The sequence below is a fragment of the Zalophus californianus genome, chromosome 4 (assembly GCF_009762305.2).
Source record: "Zalophus californianus isolate mZalCal1 chromosome 4, mZalCal1.pri.v2, whole genome shotgun sequence".
Taxonomy (NCBI): Eukaryota; Metazoa; Chordata; class Mammalia; order Carnivora; family Otariidae; genus Zalophus; species Zalophus californianus.
In genome coordinates, this window is record NC_045598.1 from 154,360,069 (window position 1) to 154,386,180 (window position 26,112).

At 38.9% G+C, this 26,112-nt stretch overlaps 1 protein-coding gene across 3 annotated transcripts in view; it reads left to right on the forward strand.

Annotated features, from left to right (window-relative positions):
* The window catches only part of VPS13B (vacuolar protein sorting 13 homolog B), a 752,513-nt gene that overhangs the window by 679,897 nt on the left and 46,504 nt on the right, over nt 1-26,112 (forward strand). For all 3 annotated transcript variants that reach the window (XM_027594446.2, XM_027594522.2, XM_027594354.2), the window contains exons 44-50: nt 11,659-11,814; nt 20,805-21,068; nt 21,989-22,072; nt 22,250-22,425; nt 22,914-23,084; nt 23,641-23,842; nt 25,001-25,189. In XM_027594446.2, the coding sequence (XP_027450247.2) occupies nt 11,659-11,814; nt 20,805-21,068; nt 21,989-22,072; nt 22,250-22,425; nt 22,914-23,084; nt 23,641-23,842; nt 25,001-25,189 (1,242 nt within the window). The remainder of the gene's footprint in view (nt 1-11,658; nt 11,815-20,804; nt 21,069-21,988; nt 22,073-22,249; nt 22,426-22,913; nt 23,085-23,640; nt 23,843-25,000; nt 25,190-26,112) is intronic.

A 26,112-nucleotide genomic window follows, 5' to 3' on the forward strand; every position in this document is an offset into this window, starting at 1 on the left:
AGTAGGAGGCTTTAAAAAAAAAAAAAAAAAAGGAATTTTCCACAGTATCTAATCCAGGAGCCTGCTCCTATTAGGCATTTGGTAAATGTTCACTGAATAAATAAATGTTTTCATTACTTACTCATAATGTTTCTGACATTTCTCAAGACATAGACTTAAAAGCTTAATTATTTTAACAATATGAAAATTATGAACTTTTTTGCATCCGATTGGATATTTTGTGTGTACTATACTGACCAAAAAGAGGCCCTCTGATCTCAGAATGTATGCTTCTGTATACTGTCAGTGAAGTTGGGCTTTTAATGAAGAGTAGTTTCTGATCTCCCACACCTCCTCCCCTTTGACCTCCCAGTGGCCTCTAATGAAAACTATGACAAAACTAGGAGATGACTACAGGATGGATTTCACAGTATTCTCCAAATGAGAGCACCTTTCAGGTCCACGTGCAGGTCCAACTCTTCCCAACTTATTCTTTTTTCATTTTTTTTTTTTTTTAAGTAAACTCTGTATCACGCGTGGGGCTCGAACTCACGACCCTGAGATCAAGAGTTGCATGCTCTACCAGCTGAGCCAGCCAGCGTTCTTACTGTTTGTCATAAGCTAAAAGTACGTTGTATGGTTACCAAATATTACCGATTTAAAGTAAATCATTTCAAGTTAACTTTACCACACATTTTCTCCCTCTCTAACCATGGAAGTCAATTCCCAGAAACCTCCGGTATCGCCCTTGTTGTGTAGGGCACAGCTGTCTGCAACTAGCAATTCCATGTGGGGAGGAAGGATTGTATGCCTTTGCTCCCCAGTGGCAGAACAAGCTTCTTTTTACTGTTGCTGACATTAAGATAGCTAAAATCAACAGTGAGGTAAACACTTCTTGGGACCATCTGGCAAGGATTTTAATCCCAAATATTCTGTAAACACTGACTCCATTTGAGTACCCGGAACCTACTGTCCAGTCACCACCAACTGCATCTTTATTTCAGTTTTAGGCAGTAATTGAAAGAGCAAAATAGTAGACTGTAGACTCTGTCCCTTCGCCTTTTTCTCTCAAATATTTCCGTTTCATGAGAGAGTCCCAAGAGACTTACATTCTCTGAGGAAGCTTAGAGGGCCTTGTGAAGTAACCAATAGAGGTAAATAGGGCCCTGACAGTTTTGGTCATTAAGTATCTGGGAGCTAGAGCATATTTCGAATTTCTTCATTTTCTGTTGGGAAATGCATTCAGTCTAAATGAGAGGCAGAGGTTTGGGGCTGAGTTTTATTTTCCCGTATTTTTCAAAGTTTCTTTGTAAAAATGATTTGCAGTATGACCTACTTAAGACTTTGAAATGGCAAAGATAGGATTGTGATAGGGCACTTTATTCAGTCCCAGGGCTGATTTCTGGAGTTTTCTACAAGCCTGCATGAAAAAGAACAACTGGGGATTATTTCAGCTGTGAAGCACCCAGAGGAATGACTGCTGGTGCTGCTTAATGGTCTCTCTGTTCCTCCTCTGGCAATAAATTTTAGATATTGAAATATAGCTTTGGAGAAAAATGTACTGAAGATTCCTTAAGCTTTTTACAAGACACTCAAAGGCTTTTCACAAGCCCGTGCTCTGGAAATGTGAATTCTTGATGTCTAAACATAACGGTCCTTTACTGAACTAGTATTAAATGTGAATTTTCATACAGAGTACTGGGAGAAAGGGAATGCAGCTGGACCATTAAAGCGTGGTATTTTGCCGTTTTTAAGTAATGGGAAATACTGATTAAGAATGTTATAAAGATTTCAGCATACATAATGTGATTGTCTCTAATCATAACCTATTAGCACAAGTCTGTAACAAAAGCATTAACTCTGTTAAAGACAATGGCACACCTATTATACTGTGGTACTTTTTAATTATTTCCATACTGAACAGGATATTGAAGAGCTTATTATCTAAAGGTCAGAATAATGCCCAAGACATGGCCAAGCCCAATGAGTGTCAGATGCATGGAATGTTGGATGACTTCATAGTTATGAAATTATTTCATTTCTCATGATAATTCCTGACTTGCCAAGTTAGTGAATTTTAAGAACTCTGAGAGCAGATTTTAAGATAAATGTGAAATAATCCATACTTTTGGAGTCAGGGACTTCCCTTCAGGCATTAGTTCATATTTGACTTGCTTGACTTACACTTGGGGATAAAATGACTTAGGACAAGGTCTTCGATACCACATTCCCTCACTGGGAAAGCAAACCCACTTGCACAACTTTGGCTCATGTTTCTTGTTATACAGGCACCGAGAAGCAGCGGTTGCCATGAAATACTTTATTTAACCTTTACAAAAATGTTTTCTTAGTATGGCAAGGCAGTTTAGTTAAATGAAAATAAATAACTATGAAAATTTTGGATTTCTTTTATATCCATCTGTTGACTTCTTTTTTTTCTAATTAAAAATTAGGGATAGCAATTATAATTGTCTAATAAAGATTGCATCAGACTGTTTTATCCTTTCTTAGGACACGTGTTGGCATGACTTCTATTTTACACTAAAGTAAATTTTGCTGAATGATGAATGTTACATTTGAGAACAATTTAAAAGCGTTTTTTAGGTTGGGTTTCTCTATTGTTTGTATTTAGTCAAAATTGATTTTCAAACAAATAAAACAGCTTGGCTTACAAACTCAAAATATTTTTCCAAACCTGAATGACTCTTAAACAGTATCTCTTGTTTCTTATCTTACTGGTTTCCATTTCTCAGCTCACCTAAATCATTCTTTATTTCTGTCCAACATGCTCTTTTCTCTTCCACTGAAGAGTTGGGTCCAACCAAGAGCATGGTGACCGTCGGCTATCATTCTGCCCGAAGAGTGTGTCTGCACAGCACCAGAATCTCCTGGCTGTTGGTGCAACTCAATTAAGCAGTTGAAGTTGTTATTTTATTTAATTAGTTTAAAAGAAAATAGGAATTACTTCATATTTTATGGACAAACCATCCTTTTCTGTACTCACACATACACATACATATCACATTTTTCTGAATTTTCGCTTTTCAACCCTTTGTGGCAGTTATCAGGGGTGAACCGTCTCAAAGGCCCGGACAATTCTGCATGGAAGGCAGTCATTAGTGTCATGTTTTTTCAGTCCCCTATCATTTAAATACAGGGAAGTCCACACCCTGTAGAAACATGAAAACAAGATATATGTGTAATGCCGAAATGATCTCTTCAAAACCTGTCATTTCATACTTTTTTTACTATGTGCCTTTATATCTGATTTTATAATTATTATGTCCCAAAAATTATGCATAAAATCATATTTTTAATATATAAGAGAATTTGCTCATGACATCTTCCTGCAAACAATGTTTTGAAGTATATTATTTTTCACTAATTTAGGTAATTTGTATTTAAGTAATTTTTTTAGCAAAGAATACACATGAAGCATCCCACTGTTTTGTAGACAATGTGTAAGTCAGAAGTACCACAATTATTCGTCCTACTATTACTTCTTTTTAAACTTCTTTTTCTCTAAGTATGAATTTTTAGCCAGATACTGCACAGAGGCTCATGCCTGAACAGTGAAAAACCATAATAAATTTTTGAATTTAGATTTCTGTGTAGAGTAACTTATAAAATATGAGTCTTTTCTAATTTTAGAAAGATTCTGTGATTTGCTTGTACGTACACTGAAACGTGGATTAAGCCTTAATGTTTGCTAAAAATGTGTGACATTTGGGCGCCTGGGTGGCTCAGTTGGTTAAGCGACTGCCTTCGGCTCAGGTCATGATCCTGGAGTCCTGGGATCGAGTCCCGCATCGGGCTCCCTGCTCGGCGGGGAGTCTGCCTCTCCCTCTGACCCTCTTCTCTCTCTCTCTCATTCTCTCTCTCAGATAAATAAATAAAATCTTTAAAAAAAAAAAAATGTGTGACATTTGACATCCTGTTTAACCCATGGAAGTTCAAATAATTTACCATAAACTATATGATGGAAGGACGCAATGCGCAGTTTTAAAGCTCTAGAGCCTTATAGATGGAGGAGATGATAGAATTATTTCTTTTTTTATATTAATTGTGTGTGTTTTGTTTTTCTTTCATACCTGTGATTATTTTCTGTCCTATGTCTTTATATTTTGTCTTTAACTCTAAAGGTTTTCAGTTTTTTTTCCTAGTAGTTATTCATATTTGCTCTGTCAGCGTAAATCATTATTCTGCAAAATACATTCCTGCATTTATTGTTTTATCTAATTACCTTTTTATACCACCTATTTATTTTAACCTCGAGCTCTTTTCCATTTATGCCAGACTGTTCTTTCCTCTCGGTGGTTTTCTACAGTTTGACAGAAATCATTTATTTTTCAGTTTAAAGAAGTTTTAAAAAGACCAAAACCTTTCCTGATATTCTTTTCCTGAATTCTGCAGCAAGGTGTTTATGGTAACTACTCTTTTCCCCTCACTTTTTAAGGTGATACTCTCTTCCCTTTGCTTGGTGATATTTTTTCAGAAGTCGCACGGCTTATTTTCAGTGTTTGTTAGTGATTGTGGCATATAGATTGTCCTTAGTTAGGCTCTGTTATCACTGAGGAATGATGGGATTGTTATTCTCATCCCCAACTACAGGGCAGAAGGACAAAGTCAATTCCTGTCTCATTTCCCATTTCCTAGCTGGCAGGTCCTAATATTTCGCAGTTATACAGAGCTGACACCTTCTCCTACACCTTTTCATGCTTCTCTGATACCCCAAATTGTCACATTTTTTGAAAAACTACAGTTCCCCTTGTTCGCAGCTGTTTTTGTTGTTCCTGAGTCTTCCTCTGTAGTGTTTGTCTCGTGATGACCTCTCATAAATACAGCAGAGTACTGCCACAGTCTGTTTCTCCCTGGGAGCTACTGTCTCTCTGTAGATGTAGAAAGACTAGGGAGGTAGTGAAGCGCAGGACACCAAACAACCCAAGAAACTGTCCGTTACTTTCTATCCGTGTCTCTAAGGCCTCGCTCCCTGGTGTTTACTGACGACTGATGCCCGGAGGGGAAGCAGCAGCTACTGATGAAGAGTCCCCTGCCTCTTCAGCCTCCCTTTCCGTACCACTCTCCAATGGGCAGGTCCCCTTCCTAACCCTCACGTCTCCTTCAGCCCTAAGAACCTGCGCATACCTCTGGCTGCGCAAGAGCAAGATCTGGCATCCTAAAATGATGATTTTTGTTCCAGTATGACTCTTTCCTTTCCAGGATCAAAATTCGGTGGTTCCATTTAGGTTAGGATCAAAGCTATTAGAGGATTGTAAGCCGATGAGTTCATACTATAAAGTTAATTTTCCAAATTACATTGACAAGAAATAGGACAAGAAGTTGTTTGTTTGCAAAAATGGTTTGAAGCTATAGCTTGCTACTTTTAGACCTGTCCCTATTTATAATGCAGTCAGTGTGCTTTGTAGACATTAATTTTGTGCAGAAAAAAACACTCCAAGTTAGGCTGTCGCCTGCTTTTGTTTATCAGAAACAACAGTCCTGTATATCTTTTATTTATTCTATTTCAACATGTTTTTTCATGTTATTTCTTTTCGTAACTAAATATGTCCTCTGGTCAATCTTTTAACTCCCCAAACAGAATACCTCTGGAGTCCTACAACAATTTTTCCTTCCTCTCATAAAATTTTACAGCATAAGTTTTCTTGTTAAATATCTGTTTCTCCCACTCTATTGTGAGAATTTCCAGTGCAAATAATGTGTCTCGTTCATCTCTGTATCCACCATGTGTAGCTTAGTTCCTTGGCTTATGGTAAACATTTAGTAGATGTAGATCCTTAAAATATTTGCTATATTGGGGGGGAAAAATAACCTATTGCCCTAGGGGGAAAAAGCTCAAATAATTACATTAAACAGCTCCAAGGATCATGCGAATAAGTAGTAGAGCAAACCAGACCCTATGGGAGGGGCTCGGAGGCTACAGAGATGAACTAACTGTCATGTTACCCTTTTTAGCAAAGCACCAGCAGGGCAAATGAGAAGGCTGTGACACCAACTAGGACGGATGGGGAAGCTTCAGGCAGGAAGCTGAAATGGAGTTACTAAAATAGAAATGTGTCATTTCTTTCTCCTTAAAATGCAGGCTCTGTATGCTTTCTATTAGACGTTTTTCTTTGTAATAACATTAATGTTTATCTGATTGCAAAATAATGCATATTTATAGTGTGACATTTGGAAATTACATAAAAGCACACAAAACACATACACAAAGGAATACTTAAAACACACGACCCTAAGATAACCACTGTTAGCATTCTGGCATATTTCTAGCCATTTTCTCCCCTGGAAACAGGCACGAATACTACTTCATTTTGCAAAAACAGAATGTGTCCTGCACGTATCTTTTTATAATGTGCTTTTTTTCCATTAATCTGCTACCTAATATTCTCAGTGTTTTTTTGTGCTGTGATTGTTTTCTTCAGTAGTTTGAGAGGATTCTACAATCTAAGTGTGGTTGAGCACCCCAGAGTCAGCACCACTTACTCCGAGAAAGCACACCCGAGTTCAGATCTCATCCCTGCCCTCCCAGCACCATGGCCCTGAGCAGCTCACTCAGTCAGCCTCGCTGCGACTCCGTTTGCTTTCTCATCTGTAAAATGGAACAAAAGTACCTACCTCGTGAGATTGTTTTAAGGAATGAATGAGAAAATCTATAAAAAGCTCTGAGGCCAGTTCTCGGCACATAGTACGTGTCTAACAAATGATTGCTTTTATTGTTTTTACCATATTTTATTTGATCCGTTTCCTAGCAATGCCTAATTTTTATTATTAAAACAGTGCTGGAATAAGCTTCCATCTAGGTAAATCTTTGCACATATGTATAATTATCACCCTATGAGAAATTCCTATGTAGAATTGATTTGTCAGTATCTGAAACTCAGATTTTTGACAAGGGCTACCCTCCAGCTACAGTTTTCATTCTAACGGATATGTTGTGAGTGTGCCAGGGTTCCCTTTTTGTAACGGGTTGTTTTAGGCTGATTGCACAATATCTGTGGCCTTCATTGAATTCAGTCATAAGGGAAAACCTACAAGAACTCCCCTTTGGTGGAAGAGCCAACTACCCAGCCCTTGTGTCACAAGGTGTCACAACTGTATTGTACACCTGAAATGAATAGAACACTATTAACCACACTGAAATTAAAATTTTAAAAATCTAGAGAGACAAAAAGGAAAAAATATTTTAAAAATAGGAATCATTTCTAAATATTTTTTTGATTCTGAAATTTATGATATTTTGTGCACAGATATCACCACTCAAAATTTTTAATGTCTACTTTGGGTTATTTTTCAATAATCCTCACTCATTTATTTATTCAACAAATATCTGTTGAATGCCTGCTATTCACTAGGCACTTGGGATATAGTGATAAGTTTAGAAGTTTAAAAAATACACATGATGCCTAAGCTTTAATATATATATATTAACAACACATATTAATATATACATATATTTAATAGTTTATTTCACTTGGATCGAATGTTAATTTTTTAAAACACCTAAAATTTCTACCAAGAATATAATGGATTGGGAAAATTTTTGAAATTATTTCAATTTTCAGTTTCTTCTTGGAACATGACATATTACTGGGCACCTGGGTGGCTCAGTCGTTAAGTGTCTGCCTTTGGCTCAGGTCATGATCCCAGAGTCCTGGGATCGAGCCCCCGTCGGGCTCCCTGCTCCACAGAAAGCCTCCTTCTCCCTCTCCCATTCCCCCTGCTTGTGTTCCCTCTCTTGCTGTCTCTTTCTTTCTGTCAAAATAAATAAATAAAATCTTTAAAAAAAAAGATTACATATTACTGTACACTAAATTATTATAAAATGCAAAAAAAGTGTAAGTGAACCCGAAGACAGATTTTTTTATTTGTCATTATTTGGGTAGAAATCATCTTGATAACAGTTTTCAAATGAATAGTGAAATAAAGTTCACAGACTAGTATCTGGTATCTTCATTTGTATTTAAGATACAATTTTAAAAATGTGGCCATCCCTTTTTCTTTGTCTTCCTTGGTGTACCCTAGTTGGTGTTTTCCTAGATTTCATCTTTTTTTTCTTTCCTCCGTAACTGATTCAGGAATTCTCCCTTTGGAGGTGACTGTGGGTGGTCCTGAGAGCTGACCCCAGGTCCCTAATCAGTAATTCAGTTTTAACTTTTATTTTGTATTGAAAAAAAATGAGCAGAGAGCTGCAGATGCTCCCATTTGAGATCTTCAGTGGACAGCCTGCGAATTCAGTCTGGCTACCCTGGGGAGGTGGTGAGACTGCTGGAAAAAAAAGAAAACGTAGCCCCTTGGGATCTTGCAACAAGTGTGGCCACCGTACAACCTGCCTTATTGCTGAGTTTTGGTTCCCACTGAGAAGTTCCAACAAGAGTGGTTCCTATTTTGACTTTCCCCCCAGCTCCGGTGGAAAGTATTAGACACTAGCTAAGTAGGCCAAAAAGAATGAAAAGCCTGAATAGAAAAGATGGTAGAGGAAGTGAGTCAGTAAGGGAAACTTAAGAGAGAAGAAGGGAAAGAAAATTTCCAAGTTGATAAGAAAACATAAAAATACCATGGGCTCCAGGCAACAAAGGATAGCGAATTTTTGGCTAAGGCCATTGCTTCATCTCTCCCAGGTTTGCAAGTTTTCTGGCCCACCTTGCCTCTCCTCCTGACTATTGCAGTTGCTCTCCTCCTTCCGCACTCCACTCCTAACTTCTGTTCAACACACGCCACCCTATACAGAAGGCTTTAGTGGCCAACTGCTAATTCTTCAATAAATCACAAATTCCTTGCTTAGTAAATCAGTGCTGGCCACAATCTAGATCTCCCTGTCTGACCTTATCATCCCCCACACCTGTTTTTCATGTTCCCTTTTCTCCAGCCATTCCAGACTATTAACTTTGCCCCCAAGCATACTTTCTGGCTTTCACATCTCACCTTGTCCCCAGGCCCAGATAAGAACCATCTTTGCCAGTCGAAATCCTGTGGTAACTCTGAGCCCCAACTGCTTCATGAAGCTCTGCTGATCACCGCAGCCTAGAGCAAGCCGTCCTTTCTCAAGATTCCCGTACCATGTCGTACCTCTCCTAATGCCTCTTGTTATTTATTTATGCATACTTTCCTTTCCCCATAAGATTGTAAGCTTCTTGCAGGACAAAAGACACAGCTCTTCCTCCTTACTTCCTCCATAGTGGCTAGCGTATCAGCTTCCTTATAGTAACTGAGTAAGAGAAGATATCGGAGGAATGATAGAAATTGCATTAGGATCAAGTAGTCTAACACAAATTTCACATTTTTATGCCTGATTTTATAGTACCTTCAGGATAGAAAGAAAATTAGCTATATGAGTATTTGTTTTAAATGGAGGCTGTTCAGTACCTGGAGCCGTGAAATGTAGTCGTTTGGTTCAGCAGAACAGACCTCCCCCATTCAGTGGATGTCTGTGAGTATCCGCACTGCTGTCTCATGCCTGAAGTAGACACATCATGGGAAGGACGACCGAAGGAGTGCTGGGCCTTCTCAGGTCCTTTTTGTAGGTTTTCTCTCTTGGGAATGCAATTCCTTCCTTAATAAATGATATACATCTAATAGCGATTTAGATGCTTTGAACAGTGGACCAAGCATTACAAATATTCTACGAGGGATGCATGTGGGGAGAAGTGTGATGTTTTTCTCCCGCCTAACTTTTCTGTGTGAACTAAATCCAGACGTATCTGGATTTTCATAATTCAAAGAAAATCTCTACCCCAACATTTTGAGAACACATAGCTGCCAAGCGAAACCCAACAGCATATATTCCTTGGTGACATTCAGTCGGTTGAAGCTGTGTATACACAGAGGGAGGCGCTACCTAAAACTGAGCTCGTATGCAAATGTGAACACTCCTCAATTCCAATTACACTGTGTACGTTAAACCCTCTCTTTAGAGGCTGTGGAATTTTCAGGAAAAATACAGCCGAGCTTGACCTTAAGTACCTTGCCTCATTATTTTTTTGTCATTTCCAGCTACTAGTCTCTCCAAAGAAAACAACTCTCTTGTTTCTTTTAGTTTTGTGTGTGCCCTGAGCTTTATTCCCAGTTGCTGCTACAAAAAACTGAAATGGTTCCAAACACCACTATTGTTTTTCTTTTTTTTCTCTGTAACTAATATTTAAAGATCAAAGATAACTCCGGTACTTTTATGTTGTGGAGTGTATATAAGACCAACTTTTCCTAAAGGTATTTGCTGTCCGGGATTTTTTTTCTTTTTTTCTTCTTTCTGTCTTTCTTTTCTTTTCTTTTCTTTTTCTTTCTTTCTTTCTTTTTTTCCCCCCCTTGTTAGCTTTCTTTTCTAGAAGTATCTGAATGATAGCTTTCTGATTTCACAGGGTCACTGGCAGTTGAATGGATAAAGAACTGGAGTGGGCCCATATGAAAAGCAGGGAGATGAGTTAGGAGGTTTTGAAAAATTTTTTATTATGGTATTTTCAAACAAACAAACAAAAAAACTCTCCCTTAACTTGCCACCAAAATCGTATTGTGATGACTAGTGACCTTGGGAAATGTTTTAATTTAGGCACTTTCTAAAGGCTCCTTCTAATGCTAAAGCTGAAAAATAATCTTTCCGTCAAAAGACTTTTATTATTACGACAATTCCCATGTAAATTCTTAATGTATTTATTTTAAGGGCCTATTATGATAGTTCTTATACAATGTTTTTATAGTTTTATTCATTCTGTTAACTGGGAAAATGTTTCATATGAACAGCCTTTGTTCTTTTAAAAAATTATATATGATATGAAGGAAAATAGTTTGTATATTATATAAATGTTTTTCCTAAAATGTCAGTTTTATTTTCTTATGCTTAGTAATTGGATAGAACACTGTTTATTTTCATTTAAACATGTATCCTAAAGAATCAGTAATTATGTTGTTTTGGAATACTTGTTCAGTTAAGCAGACTTTCTTCGCTGCATTTAGGAAGTAGGAGTGGAAATAGAAAATATGTGATGATCATGAGAGAAATATAAATATTACCACAAGTGGCAATACTGTTGTGAATAAATATGAATGTGAATCAGGAGACTCGTTTGGTAAACGTTACAATAAATACATGGCTAGCAAAAAATAGAACAAAGACATTTTTTCATATATTCAAAATGTTGAAGATAGTTCTAATATGATATATGTGATCTCATAAAGAGAGTATATTGAATGAACTACATCCTCGAATTGCTATTTTGTTCCTTATCAAACGAAAAAAATAAGGAATGGCAACTTAGGGTCGAAAATAATGCCACAAATGAAATTTTGCTTTAATTACTGTTTAGCCATAAGAAGGAATAAACTGCCAGCCAAGACCAATGTTCTTTGATCTCACATTTCAACCTTCTTGTCCTCCAGATGAATGAAATGGTCTTTTCTCAAATGTTCAACAGGCCTTTTACCATTTGATAGGACAATTATTTTTAAGAAGGTTTAAAATGTGATCTGGAAAACCACATTGACTCTCTGTGGCATATTTGCTATTCTTAGCCTGGTTGAATAAGCTGGAAGTGGATGAATAATGCAGGTTAGAAAGAAAACAGATGCTAAATATTACAAGTAGGAAGGTTTTCCAGCAATGAAACTTTCATTTTAGGACTAGATGTTTGTTGGCACTTTTGGCATCATGACGATTATTGTCTTTCTCTCCAGCTGTTACACATCTGTATTGAAGGTTGGGGCAATTGGCGCTGGTCAGAGCCCTTCAGTGTGGACCATGCAGGGACGTTTATTAGAACTATTCAATACAAGGGTCGGACTGCTTCCCTCATCATCAAGGTTCGGCAACTCAGCGGCGTGCAAAAACAGGTGAGTTCCTTGTGTTCGTGACCCAGACAGCTCTTAATTCTTCCACAAAATTCATGGAAGCTGAACTGAAAGAAATGAAAATAATTAATAATTAAAAGACCCGCAGCGGTATGCCTTTGTGTGCCTACTGCTGCCCTGCACGTGAGCACTTCATACGTGCTTGTTGATGATCCTGAGGATGATGATGGCTTCAAACCCTTTGTCCCACATCTTTTACAAGAGCTGCTAACGAGCAATAAAATTTACTGATTTTAGTTTCACCTCTTCTCCCTGTCACCACCTACCTTCTGGTAGAGGTGCTAATGAGCTGTGAAATAGCCAAAAGGCCTTTATTAAGAAGGAAAGAAGCCCCGGGTGTTGGGGACTCTGGATAATCCAACAGTGGGTAACCAGGAGTTGGTTCTCATATGCGTAAGAATAATCTTCGAGAAAGCGTTGTGATACCTCCCATGACAGAGTGAGCCTGGGTCTCCAGCAAGCTTTCTTTTCCTAGGAGTTAATATTAACTGCAGTAAAAATTCACTACAGTCTAACTCTTGGCATATAAAACCTCAGCTCTCAGCACATATTTTTACGTATTTTATAAAACTTCCTTTTGGCTGTTTTTGAAGTTCTAAGACTGCAAAGGGGAAAAAAGTATCTGACACTTTTTTTGTGTTCTTAAGATGTGAAAATGTGGTTTTTAAAAGATGTTTTTCAAGCATGGCACATATGACAAGAGTAGAATAAAAAAAGGAAGTATTAAAATCCGAAAACTGGCTTCACTGCACACATCATAACTGGATTTGTCATAAGAGTTTTAACATATACATCTGCATCTGGATTGTAACAGTCTATCCAGAGCTTATGTGAACTGCGGACATGATAGAAACAGCCCTCAGTCCCTGGAAAAGGAAAAGGGGAGCTTTTCTTATCAAGCAACATGGGCTAGTCCATTGCCATGTGCCAAGGGGCAGACCGGAAGCAAGTGGTGAGGTGAAGAGTAGAAACCTGTACCATATATCTTCATGGTCTGCTTCTGATCAGGGAGCTAGACTTCATGTTCTCATTATTGTGGGCAACAGAAGTGAAAAGAATATAGCAGAAGAATCTTCCCAATGAACTGACTATTCCTCGAGTATTTATTGATTGCGGTGGAACAGAGTGAAACAAAAGCCACTAACCCTGTGACACAGTCTCTGCTCTTAAATTGCACATTTATATAAACCCAGCAGTGTGTACAACTGACAGTAAATGTGAAGGGAATTTAGAGGTTGCACTAAGAAGATATCACTCGAGTTGGGCTTTGGAAACATGTAGAATTTGGATTAAGAGAGGACATTCCAAGTAGGCAGTGTAACATAACAATAGGAATATGGGACAAATGGGTCTTACTGGGACTCATGATGGGGCCAGCCTAGCTAAGCGTGAGCTTTGAGCTACAAAGTCATAAGAACAAGACGTGTCACTGACTTTCAACTGCCCTCAGAACTGTCTTACTTGGATATGCTCTCAATAAATATCTGCCCAATTAATACATTCTGGTTTTCTGATTCTGTCACTCGTGGTCTTTCAAGAATGCCTGATCCACCTTCCCAGTCACCAGCATTCCTAAGAAATGGTCATTCAGCATCCATTTGAATACGCCAGTTGATAAGAGGCTCATTTCCTCATACGGCAGCCCTTTCCATAATTGGTTACTTCCAGCTCTAAATGAAGCTCTTTCCTAATTTTGAGCCCAAATCTCTCACCATTCCGCCAGTTTTTACCGTTCATCAGAACTTGTGAGATGTACGCAACAACTTACGGTGAGGACTAAGTTATCTCTCCTCTTACAGGAGGAGAGATATTACAGCCCTTCAAAAACACAAGGGGAGCTAGGAGTTTCTGCTTCGCTTCCTTTTCCTTAGACCAGTGGTTCTCAAACTTGCATGTACATCAGCATCACCTAGAAGGCTTGTTAAAACATAGGTTACTGGGTCCCACCCTCAGAGTTCCAGACTCAGTAGGTCTTGGGTGTGACGTGAGAATTTGTATTTCTAACAAATTCTCAGGTGATACTGATGCTACTAATCCAGGGGTCACACTTTGACCACCATGGCTCTGGTCTGAACTTTCCCAGTTCATTCAGCTCTTTTGCATATGGTTGATAGAACAGTTAACAATTAATGGAATGGCAGGGTCACTCCATGGAGAAATGGTTTTCATGGTATATCACTGGTGGTTAAGATCATAGCCACTCTGGCTGTGTATCCCCTTGCTAGCTGTGTGATCTTCAGGTTATTTAACCTCTTTGTGAATCAGTTTCCTCATCTGTCAAATGGGGAGAGTACTAGTGCCTTTGTCACAAAGTTAGTGTGAGAATTAAACGCAGTTGTATATGCGAAGTGCTTAACAGTAGTGCCTGGCCCACTCACTGTCATAACTCAAACTATAGTTACAATAATGAAATACTCCCAGGCATGCATAACATTGGTTGGACTTTGTTGTGTTATGGTGGTGCCTTCTTCTAGGGGCGCCTGGGTGGCTCAGTCGGTTAAGCATCTGACTTTGGCTCAGGTCATGATCTTGGGGTCCTGAGATGGAGCCCCGCATCGGGTTCCCTGCTCCATGAGGCCGTTTTCTCCCCCTCCCTCTGCCCCTCTTCCCATTTGCGCATGCACGCACTCTCTCTCCTTCTCTCAACTAAATAAATAAAATCTTAAAAAAAAAAAAACAGTGCCTCCTTCTTGCATAGATATTATGTATCTTCAAGGAATAATATGAAATTTCAGGGATAAATTAATGTATACTGTGTTCCTGAGCAGATACTACATATTGCAACAGTATACTGTTAAGTTAGAAAAGTTGGCCATGAAAAGTACCTTTTTTAAAAAATTCTCACAAAATGTTACTTACCTTCCCCCCCCCCGATTATAAGAGATTTCCTGGCCCTAATATTTATTACCTAATATTTAGGCAAATTTCTTAACCTTTCTGTGTGTCATATTCCTTTTACAAAGGAAAGCACCTAGTAAATATTAGTTCACTGTTATTTTTATGTTAACTATTTTAAAATAGTTCTGAAAACACAGGAGTCTAAAGTAGAAAAGAAAATTACCCATATTTCTGCCATCCAAAGATAAATACTGTTACTACTTTGGTGTATTTTTTCTGCTCTTTTTTTTTTTTTTTTCTATGCAGATATTTTTTAACCAACCTGAGATCTGGTTATAATTAGTTTTTCAACTTTTTTTTTTCACTTTATGTGATGCTTATTTTCTCATGTTATCTACAATTCCTGAACTATCTTTTTAATGGTTGCATAATAATTTGCCATATGGTATGTTGAAACACATTTAGACATCCCCTTGTTGCTGTACTTTTTAGATAATTTCCAATTTGTTGCCATAATAAATCCTTAAATATCTGTGTGTATACATATGTATGTCCAAATGTCTATGTCTGTCCTTAAAATAATTTGCTATAAAATTTAATTACCTGTGCAAAGGATGCGAATGTTTTTGTGGTACTTGATACATCTTCCCAGACTAAAAACATGTACTTTATTCTTTAACCAAAATTCATTGTTTTGTGTCACCAGATCCTGTTAGGGCTACATTAATCCTTTAAATAACTAAATATATATATTTGTCCCAACCATCTGCTGACTCTCTGAGTTTTTCAAACTATTAGCATTTCTTAAAAATCTTAATGAAGAGAGGGGTTCAAATCAGACTAACAAAAAATTTTCTGTACATTAGAAGTTTAAGGAATCCTTTTAATCATTCTCTCTGGTAATGTCAAATATTCAGATTTTAAGGCATCTGTTGACAAATCACATTTCAGGGTATCCAAACGTTATTTGGATGTTTAGTAATTATTTTCTGTAGGGAATCCCTTTCACACTTTTCTCTGCTTGTATCCTATTGTAACAAATGATCTTATTTTAAAAAAAAAAAAAAAAAGTAGAATGTAGCCAGACAGGAAGGGACTTTTCCGGGAATCAATAATGGAAGCATAAGCCACCCTCCCATTGCATTTACCTTTCTGAAAGAAGTACCATCTTCTTCCACGGGAACTGGCAAAATCCATTTTCCATTCCCATTGTCATGGAAGACACATACACACACACACACGCACGCACACACAACTTATAACTTTGAGTTTGAACATTTATTGTCATAGCCAAATGAGACTGGGCTCTAAATTAGGGCCATTTTAAACATTCAGCTGAGCAGTGAAAAGTAGAACACAGAAACAGCAATTCATTTTAACCTAGGAAGAAGCAAATGGAAAATGGTTTGTACTGAACCCAAGTGATACTGAAAGGTCCAGCAGTCCACCAACTTCAAAACAATGGCTGCATATATCAAAGTTGTGAAAAACCTTTCTCGTCTTTCAGTTGGATTTAATTTTTTTATTGTCAGGGTAGATTAACTAAAAGTCAGATGAGCTCCAGTAGGAGTACATCGGAGACACAGGATTTCCTCAATTAGCCAGGGTGGGAAGGAAGATAGGAATCAAGGTTTCAGAAGAGCTTTGTGGATTCCTGCCTCTCACATCTTGGCTTCTTTCCTTCTGCCCCACCTGGGCTGGGAAATTTGCAGTAAACCACAGCTGCCTAATTTCCAAGCCCCATGGGGGAGGTGAGTGTGTGCAGCTCCTTCCCTGATGCACCTTAACTGCACTAACACGGCCCCGGGTGACGGAGAATTGGCTGACGCACTCCTGAACAATGAGGTTGGGTTATTTGTACCCTGCCTTTCTTATCCCTCTGCCATGTCCCCAACTGAATGAAAATGGGCCACATACAAAATTTCTCAGGAACTCTGTATATCATACAGCTACCCATGTACGCACATTGACGTCCACGTTTTCCATCCCCTCTCTGAGGAAAGCTTTACCACTCTAAAAACGTAAATGTACATATGTATGTATATTTGTATCTTTATACATACACTTTTAATCAGGGTAAAGATATCATTTTCCAGTGCATCTGGTGCTCTGGAGTTATTCTTTAATATCGCTATTCTTCTTGGCACTGATCTAATAAGAGTTCTGAAACCTGCTAAGTAAAATCATATGTGGAAATCTTCAATACACATCTTTGTGGCTTTGGGGAAAGAGGAGAATTAGTGTGAAACCTGGAAATGTGTATTAAAGAGAAACCCTACATTAAAAAAAATTAAGTAGCTGTCTTCAACTGATAAATTAATCTTGAAATTCTAACCGTAATTTTCAAAATAAAGGCATTGTAAGTGTTGCCACTTTGAAGAAAAGCAGACATGGCTCTCACTGAATCCTGCGTGGGAGCAGCTATGAAGAACACCATTCCGAGGAGTAGCCATTTTGGATTTTCCTTCATCTAAGTAGCCTTCTCTCCCTGGCCACTTTTAAGGGTTTTCTTTTTATCAAATTTGAAAGCCTATTTAATAGGCTTTATAGTTGAAAATGAAACTATAAAAACCCACCAAGAGGATCTTTGTCTTTAGACAAAGTGAGTCCCAGATGGTTGCAGAAATTCTGTGGTTTCTGAGAGACAGCAGAATTCTCTCCTAAATTTCGTGGGGTCCAAAGGTTCTGAAGCAAGAGCAGTGTGTATACATTGCCAGGCCTGGGCGCATCAAGAGGAAGAACAGAATGAAATACTGCCTCGGAGCTTTCACGTGTTTACTTAAAGTTAGACGATGCTAAGGCCTCATAAGACTTAACCATGAGTGCCTATGTGCACTCCTAGCATGTGCTGAAGGAAAGCTTGCCTGCTAACTCAGGACTCATGGTTCAGTTGACTTCTGTGTTTGTTATTGAGAAAACATTGTTTTAAAAGATTATAATGGTCAGAGCGCCTACGAGTGATATAACAGTTAAGCACAGCTTGGTTTTAACAGATGTGCTCCTTCTAAAGAAAAGTCAAAGGAATAGATAGTTGGAAAATAAATGTTTAAGAAAATGCTAAACTTCAGGAGGGGAAGAATGAAGGGGGGGAAATCGGAGGGGGAGAGGAACCATGAGAGACGATGGACTCTAAGAAACAAACTGAGGGTTCTAAAGGGGAGGGGGGTGGGGGGATAGGTCAGCCCGGTGATGGGTATTAAAGAGGGCACGTACCCCATGGAGCACTGGGTGTTATACGCAAACAGTGAATCATGGAACACTACATCAAAAACTAATGATGTAATGTATGGTGATTAACATAACAAAAAAATTTTTTTTAAATGCTAAACTTCACTGTTCAGCTAATGTACTGAAACAATAATGACATTTAATTTTTGGTCTATCAATGTAGCAGGTTTATAATGAACTAAATAATAGTTCATTCATAAATAATCATATTTATTTGTATAAATAATAGTTGACTTATAGTGATGTTTACAAAGTACTCTTAATCACATATGAAAATGTATCCAGGGGCGCCTGGGTGGCTCAGTCATTGGGCGTCTGCCTTCGGCTCAGGTCATGATCCCAGGATCCTGGGATCGAGCCCCGCATCGGGCTCCCTGCTCGACGGGAAGCCTGCTTCTCCCTCTCCCACCCCCCTTGCTTGTGTTCTCTCTCTCGCTGTGTCTCTGTCAAATAAATAAAAATCTTTAAAAGAAAATGCATTCATTTGGGTGTTTTGAATTTGAAGTAACAAAATAGGCTTTTTAATCTTCACAGTAAGCTAATGAGGTATAGATGCTATTATTGTTCCTGTTTTTACATTTATTATCTCATGTAATAAGAAGGAAGAAGGCAGGTTAGGTGTTGGTTAATTAAGCCACTCAGTGCTATATCTGCTTCTCTGCTAGCCTCTTGGATTTACCTTTTTTGTCTCAAGATGGCCACAAAAGCTACATGTCCACATATATATCCTCTCATAACATCTTCCATGACAGACAAGAAGCAGGGCTTTCTCTTCTCAAATTGTCTCCCTTATCAAGGAGTAAAATCTTTAGCCTTTTAGCAGTCTTCCCTTTTCATATTCTTAGCCAAACAGTGCCCCGTTTTCACCCCTCAAGTAATCATTGGCAAAAGGAGAATGGAATTACAAGGATTAGTTTGTGCCAGTTATGACACAGACTCTGGGGGCCATGGAGGTATCCACATGCCCTGAGTACTTTGCTGCGTTTTGAGACCTGAACCAAATCAGGGTTACTAATAACCAGGGAGAAGGAGGGACCACCTCTTTGGAATAGAACCAGTGGCATCTGCCACATTTACATTATGATGGGCAGTGTTTATTCTCTTTTTTATAGTTTCTGGGTTTTCTTAATTAGTAGGTATTAATATTATGAAAGACAGACCTTCAGAGTGATTATCAACACAGACTCTGGGCCAGAGAGTCTGGGTAACATCAGGCAAGTTATCCAACATCTCCGTGCCTCTGTTTTTCCCTTGTTAAGATGACGAGTCCTAGTAGCACCTATTTTATATGGTTGCTGTGAGAATGAAAGAGTGAATTGGTAAAAATGCTTTGTAATAGGAGGTGTGTGTGTACACTCATGCCTCTACGTGTCTATGTATGTACATATGTATGCAGAGAAAGAGCGGGAGAGATTTATTTTAAATTACTTTAAACACAGTCGTGAAGGCTGAAACCCGGAAGAGCTTACATGTAGTTCCAGCCTGAAAGCCGGTAGGCTAAAGACCCAAGAAAAGCTGATTTTTTTTTCGTCCGTGTCCAAAGGCCAGGGAAGACCAATGTCTCAGTTCAGTCAGGCAGGAGGAGTCCCTCTTACACAGGCTCTTTGTTCTATTCAGATCTTTAGTTGACAGGATGAGGCCCACCCACATTAGGGGAGGGCACGCTGCTTTACTCAGTTTACCAATTCAAATATTAACCTCACCCAGAAGCAGCTTCACAGACACACCCCGAATAATGCTTGACCAAGTATCTGTGCAGCCCGTGGCCCATACAGGTCGACACATAAAATTAACCATCACATGCTTAGACCTTTAAGTAAACCACATATATATGGGGGTGTGTGTGTGTGTGTGTGTGTGTGTGTGTGTGTGTGTGTGTGTGTGTGTGTGTGTGTGTGTGTGTGTGTGTGTGTGTGTGTGTGTGTGTGTGTGTGTGTGTGTGTGTGATTACAATTTTTATAATCTGGAGAAAAATATTATAAATAAGAATATCCAGTATGTGGAAGTCCTATGTTTTCCAGTCATGGTGAATATTTGTATTACAGAAGGATTCACCGCATAGGAATAAATTTTGCATTATCTTTTCAATTTCAACCAATTTAAGAGATATTTCTTAATGCCTACTGTGAACTGTACTCTTAGCTGGATGAAAAATTGGGTGATCCATGAGTTTTTGGATCATTCTGTGTGTTTTACAAAGCCACATGCTTCTACTCTATGAGAAAGCCTGAATAAAATAAACAATAATTAGGCAAAAGTTGTTTGTGTTATCAGTTTATAAAGTGATCTCTTATTGCATAAGACTGCCAAGATACCCTTGGAAACCAGCCTTGGAAATAGATAAATCGCCAGTTGGCCTCTCAGCCACCAGAGCTGAAGTCTTGTACTCAGCCCCCGTCCTTTGTGACTGCCACATATGTGACATCACTGACTACCACCTCCTGGTGGGTCTTTTCTCAGGGCTTCAGCTTCCCCTAGTTTACCTCCACACTCCTTGGCCCCTTCTTCCCAGGCCCCTTCCCTGGCTCTTTGCCCTGAGTGTGCCCCTAAACTGTTGGTCAGTTGCTGGTTTAAGCCTCCAGCTCTTTTCCAAGTCAGCTGTTTTCTGTCTGTGCACATTTGCAAGGCTTTCATTCCATAGGTCTGCTATCTCCAGCCCCCCTCGCTCTCAAGCACCCACCCAGGCTGCGGACCCTGCATGTGCCTGTCCTTTGACTGCCATAAACTCAGCATGACCAAAGCAAAATCCCTCCCGCCTCCCAAGCCTTTCTTCCTGTGTGCTCTAAATAGGCTCGTGGCTTCATGTTCTTTCCATTAAAACCAACATAGTCGATTCTTTCTGAACAATTAACGTGTTACCAGTTCATGAAATCTGAATGGATGAACCTTTGTTTATTATCTTTTAGATTATCATCTGTGGAAGACAGATCATCTGTAGTTACTTGTCTCAAAGCATAGAACTAAGAGTCGTTCAGCATTACATTGGTCAAGATGGACAAGCTGTGATTCGAGAACATTTTGACTGCCTCACAGCCAGACAGAAATTGCCTTCATACATCCTAGAAAACAGTGAACTGACAGAGTTGTGTGTGAAGGCCAAAGGAGATGAAGATTGGTCAAGAGACGTGTGCTTGGACTCTAAGTCCCCTGAGTATAGCATTGTCATTCAGGTATGAAAAGTAGGACAGTCTGGAATAGAGCAGTTTTAAAATTAAAAATTTCTCCTTGTGCTCTTTATTCAGTACAGCGCTTTAATTAAAAAATGACCTGTACAAAGGAGGGAGATCTGAAATAAGATAAAAAAAACTTTGAATATTGCTTCTCACACAGTTTCCTCCCATCCCACAGCAATACGGCTGTTGTATCCGTTCGAGTAGTTTTTAGAGCCAAGATGCTACCCCTTTCAGGTGGAGGCAAGTTATATCTTGAGAAAAATCCTGATGCTCCAGGGCTTAGGCTGGGGGTACAGGGAAAAGGGGAGGGGAGGGTGTGTCCTGCCCACTTGAGAATCTTTGCAACTGTCTGTTCCTTTTTTGTCACTTCCTCCCATTCGACCATCATCACTTTCCTTGCCATGAGAGACAAATCCTCCCCTCTCTTCTCCCACCCAGTCTTGTATTAGTCTCTCCTCATACAAATGCCTTTGTCTTTAAGCATTGGCCTTGGGGCGCCTGAGTGGCTCAGACGGTTGGGCATCTGCCTTCAGCTCGGCTCATGATCTCCAGGTCCTGGGATCAGGCCCCACGTCGGCCTCCCTGCTCAGCAGGGAGTCTCCTTCTCCCTCTCCCTCTGCCTCTCCCCATTGCTCCTGCTCTCTCTCTCTTTCTCTCTCTCTCTGTATCTCTCTGTCTCAAATGAATAAGTTAAAAAATTCTTAAGAAAACAAAAAAGAAAGCATTGGCCTCATTGACTCACTGCACATTCAGTTTATGCCATAATGAAGTCTGGTTTTGCTTATTCTCTGTTTTTAATGGCTTTTTTCTATAACTTTAAACTTTTTAATCCTCCACCCTGACATATCTGCGCCTCATTTTGATTAATTAGTAAACTGTTCAGTATTTAATGGAAGCCTTTTGTACCTCATGTGCAGGTGCCATCTTCAAACAGCTCCATTTTTTATGTCTGGTGCACAGTTTTGACATTAGAACCCAACTCTCAAGTGCAACAACGAATGGTGAGTGATTTCCAACCCTAAAATATGGTATATGACTCTGACCTTTCCTGTTCTGAAATAAATTAAGGTCAGAGTGACCCAGGGAAGAGATTTACTGCAAGTTCGTTTCAGCATCAAACAGCTGGGGTACTGCAACAAAGCAAACATGGAAGTTTTTCTGTCCTTTTATTTTTATAGATTGTGTTCAGCCCTCTCTTTATCATGAGGAGTCATCTTCCAGACCCCATTATCATACATTTGGAGAAAAGGAGTCTGGGATTGAGTGAAACACAAATTATTCCAGGAAAAGGACAGGAAAAACCACTGCAAAACATAGAACCTGACCTTGTGCATCACCTAACATTTCAAGCAAGGTACTGGAAGAGTCCCTCCGTTTTCCTAGGAGAGATTCAGAAGAAAAGCAACTTTATACTATTGAGGGGAAAGAAGGAGGACAGAATTTTTTGCATGAATCCTTATCTTATGAGAATGTTATTTTGTAGTTGCCCTGCCTAGTGTTCTCTTATCCTCTTCAATGGTTTTGGATAAAATTCAGCGTCTTTCATTAAACTTAGATATAAACAAGAGGGATTGGAAAATTTAACTGACACATAATTTCTCTAGTGGAAGAAGAGATGACTAGAGCTCTCACCCAGGCATGTGGGGGGCGGGCACAGGGAGAAGGGGCCAGGGCCCGGACCATCCAAAAACTGCGTCACCAATCCCTAAATCCCCAAAAATTGACTCAGTGTCAAAAAAGGTATTGGTCTATAATATATCTATAGTTCGATTTTTTTCAATAAATTGTATATCACCTTAGAAACCTGATACTTACTCCTGTTTTTTCTTTTCCATTTCCTAGAGAAGAAGACGATCCTTCCCACTGTGCCATTCCTATCTCAACCTCCCTCATTAAGCAAATAGCCACCAAGATACACCCTGGAGGCACAGTTAATCAGATCCTTGACGAATTCTATGGGCCAGAAAAGTCCCTTCAACCCACGTGGCCCTATAATAAAAAGGATTCTGACAGGTAATGTTCTCCAGAACCTTTTTCTACAAACATTTCTCAATATTAATAAATGACCATTCACCAAAATGTTAGATACCATAAAAGGTTTTTAAAGATTGATTTGAGAGAGAGTGAGAGAGGGCAAGCAAGGGGAGGGGCAGAGGGAGAGGGAGAGAGAGAGAATCTCAAGCAGACTCCCCGCTGAGCGTGGAGCCTGACACAGGGCTCCATCCTAGGACTCTGGGATCATGACCTGAGCCGAAATCGAGTTAGCCACTTAACTGACTGAGCCACCCAGGCGCCCCAAAAGGTGTTTTAAAAAGATATTTGCATGCATATATCAGAATATGACCTTTTATCATCTGGGTAGATGTATTTTATTTATGGACTGCTTTGCTCATAATGTAGAACATAATTGCATGAGAAGTTTCTCCTGAATGCAAATTCAGCATTGGATGATTCTAGTGTGAAGAGGTGTCATACAAGAGCATTGTGTGTCTGGAATCCTTAAACATATTTCATGAATACTGAAGTCATCGTATTTCATTGAGTCTCTTGGATGTGCTATTTGGAACAGGAATGAACAGCTGAGTCAGTGGGATAGCCCAATGCGAGTGAAGCTGTCAGTCTGGAAGCCATATGTTAGAACCTTGTTGATAGAGCTTCTACCCTGGGCCCTGCTTATCAATCAGTCCAAGTGGGACCTCTGGCTGTTTGAAGGAGAGAAGATTGTTCTACAGGTTCCTGCTGGCAAAATTATTATCCCTCCTAATTTTCAGGTACTGTAAGTTTTTTTTTTTAGCTAATATGAATTCTTTTCTTTCAACAACTAGCCTTTATTCTGAGGTCGCATTTATATTCCTAACAGAATCAGTTGTAGAAAACTGTACTCTTAGATGCATATGTAAGGGGTATGGAATGTTCTTTGATATTCAAAGACATCTCAGATGTCTTTTTTTTTCCCCATCAGCAGAATTCATGCTTGAGTTACCATTAAATTTGATAACTTGTACTAGTTACATTTTCATTTTCATTGTGTACAGGATATTTGACAAGCATTAGGATTGGCCTACTCAGGGTATGTTAAGGATATAGAGCCATATTCTCTGCTAACCCGCTCCCTAGATAGACTTGTGGTTCTTACAGAAATTCTCAGAGATCTGCAAGGTGGGTAAAATTGAGGATTTCTGAGCAACTATTTTTGTCAGGGCCCTTTTTCCCTTATAAGTGGACCTAGATGTCCATAATCATGGATGTCCACCCAATTGTTGATAATAACAATATGGAGTCATTACTGGCATTGGTGGTGGCGGGGGTCGGGGGAGGGACCGTAATGTAAAACAGAATTTCACAGCAAGACTATATTCCATCACAAGAGAACTTTCTTGATAAGGCTAACCCATTTCAAGAAAGCACATAAATCTGTAAGAAAATAGAATGCAAGGAACTCCTAAATAAAATGCTTTCCTGGTGGGGAACAATTGAAGAGTCCTTTTTTTGAGCTCTAGTTCATGAACATCTTTATTCAATTGCATTTTTCCTGTGTGGTTTTTTTTTTTTTTTTAATAATCAGATGATGTTACCTTATGGAATTGGAATGTTGACCTACATGTACCTAAGGTTGCATATTATTCTTTAGTCAAATGAAATGAAACCCTCCATTTTTAAGTCTTTGTTATTTATAGGGGAGCCACAGTTTGGGTTGGGGGTCTTTTTTCCCCTTCCATAAATATGAATTGCATTGTGAATGAAAGAAAACATTTCTCTGAGAACTAAAATAAAATGTATGTTGCCATTACAAAAACAAAAACAAAACTCATAAAGGGATTTGGTTGCTTAAGTAGACTTATTATATAATATAAAAAAATTCCTGTGAATTGAGGTAAAACTATCAAAGTTAAGAAAAATACTTTATAATTGAGGCATTATTCTTCTAGGAGCCTTTTCAAATTGGAATATACTGGGCAAATACAAACACTGTGCACAAGTCAGTAGCAATTAAACTGGTCCATAACCTGATGTCTCCAAAGTGGAAAGATGGAGGTAATGGTGAGGTTGTGTCATTGGACGAAGAAGGGTTTGTTGATGCTGAAATAAGACTTGGTGCTTTCCCAGGACATCAGAAGGTAGGATCAAAGTCTGCGTGGCTCAGGGGGAATAGCATGCCATCTCTTCAACCTATTTAATATGAGTCTACCCTTTTCTTTTTAGTCCCTTTTTGGCATCACATGCTCTAGACAACTTATAACAGTGAAACATGTGATTTCTTAGACCTCTCTGTTCCACAGGGTTTTTTTTTTTTCCTTTACCAGTGATAAAAGCCATGTCACATAATTTATCCAATAACCACTCTGTTTCAGAACACTCAGCAGTCACTTGATGGATCGTAGGTGGGGGAAAAAAATGAACTTATTCCAAAATATCAATAAATTGTAGTTGGCCTCCGTTTCTTAGAGCAGGAAGTAGAGTTGCTAACATTCTGAGTGCTGAGGGAAAGGACAAACCTCTCATAGCAAAGGTTATGTTCCTGGAAAGGGCATCATGAGCAACATCGACTCTGATCTTCCCATAGAACCTAGGGTTATGAGGGAGTTCTGTTCCTGAACAGAGAAATGGTACCCAGGATGATATGAATACAGAAAACCTACTTCATCAGTTATTTAACTAAATACAAATGGTGTATGATTTTCAGCATCAATCTTTTCTAAAGTCTATGAAAAGCAATTAAGTGGAGTAATACAGTAACAAATCACATTAACCTGTGTGTACAGCAGCACAGTATCATAGTGCCCCGTGTCAAGCTCTCATGCTGTACTTCATACTATCTTCATTATCTTAGCCCTCCCAAATCGGAAGAAGGGCTACTTCATCAGAGTAGCACGATTCAGAATGACCCTTCTCTGGGGAGAAGTTAGATTTTGACAGGCTTCTTTGAAGAGCTTCTTGAAAAAAAGTTAGTGTCATTTGGTAAGTTTTTAAAAATAAATTTCTCTGATACAAAGAAGTTGGTTTCTCTTCAGTATTCAAGGCTGGTATCCATTTCCTCAGA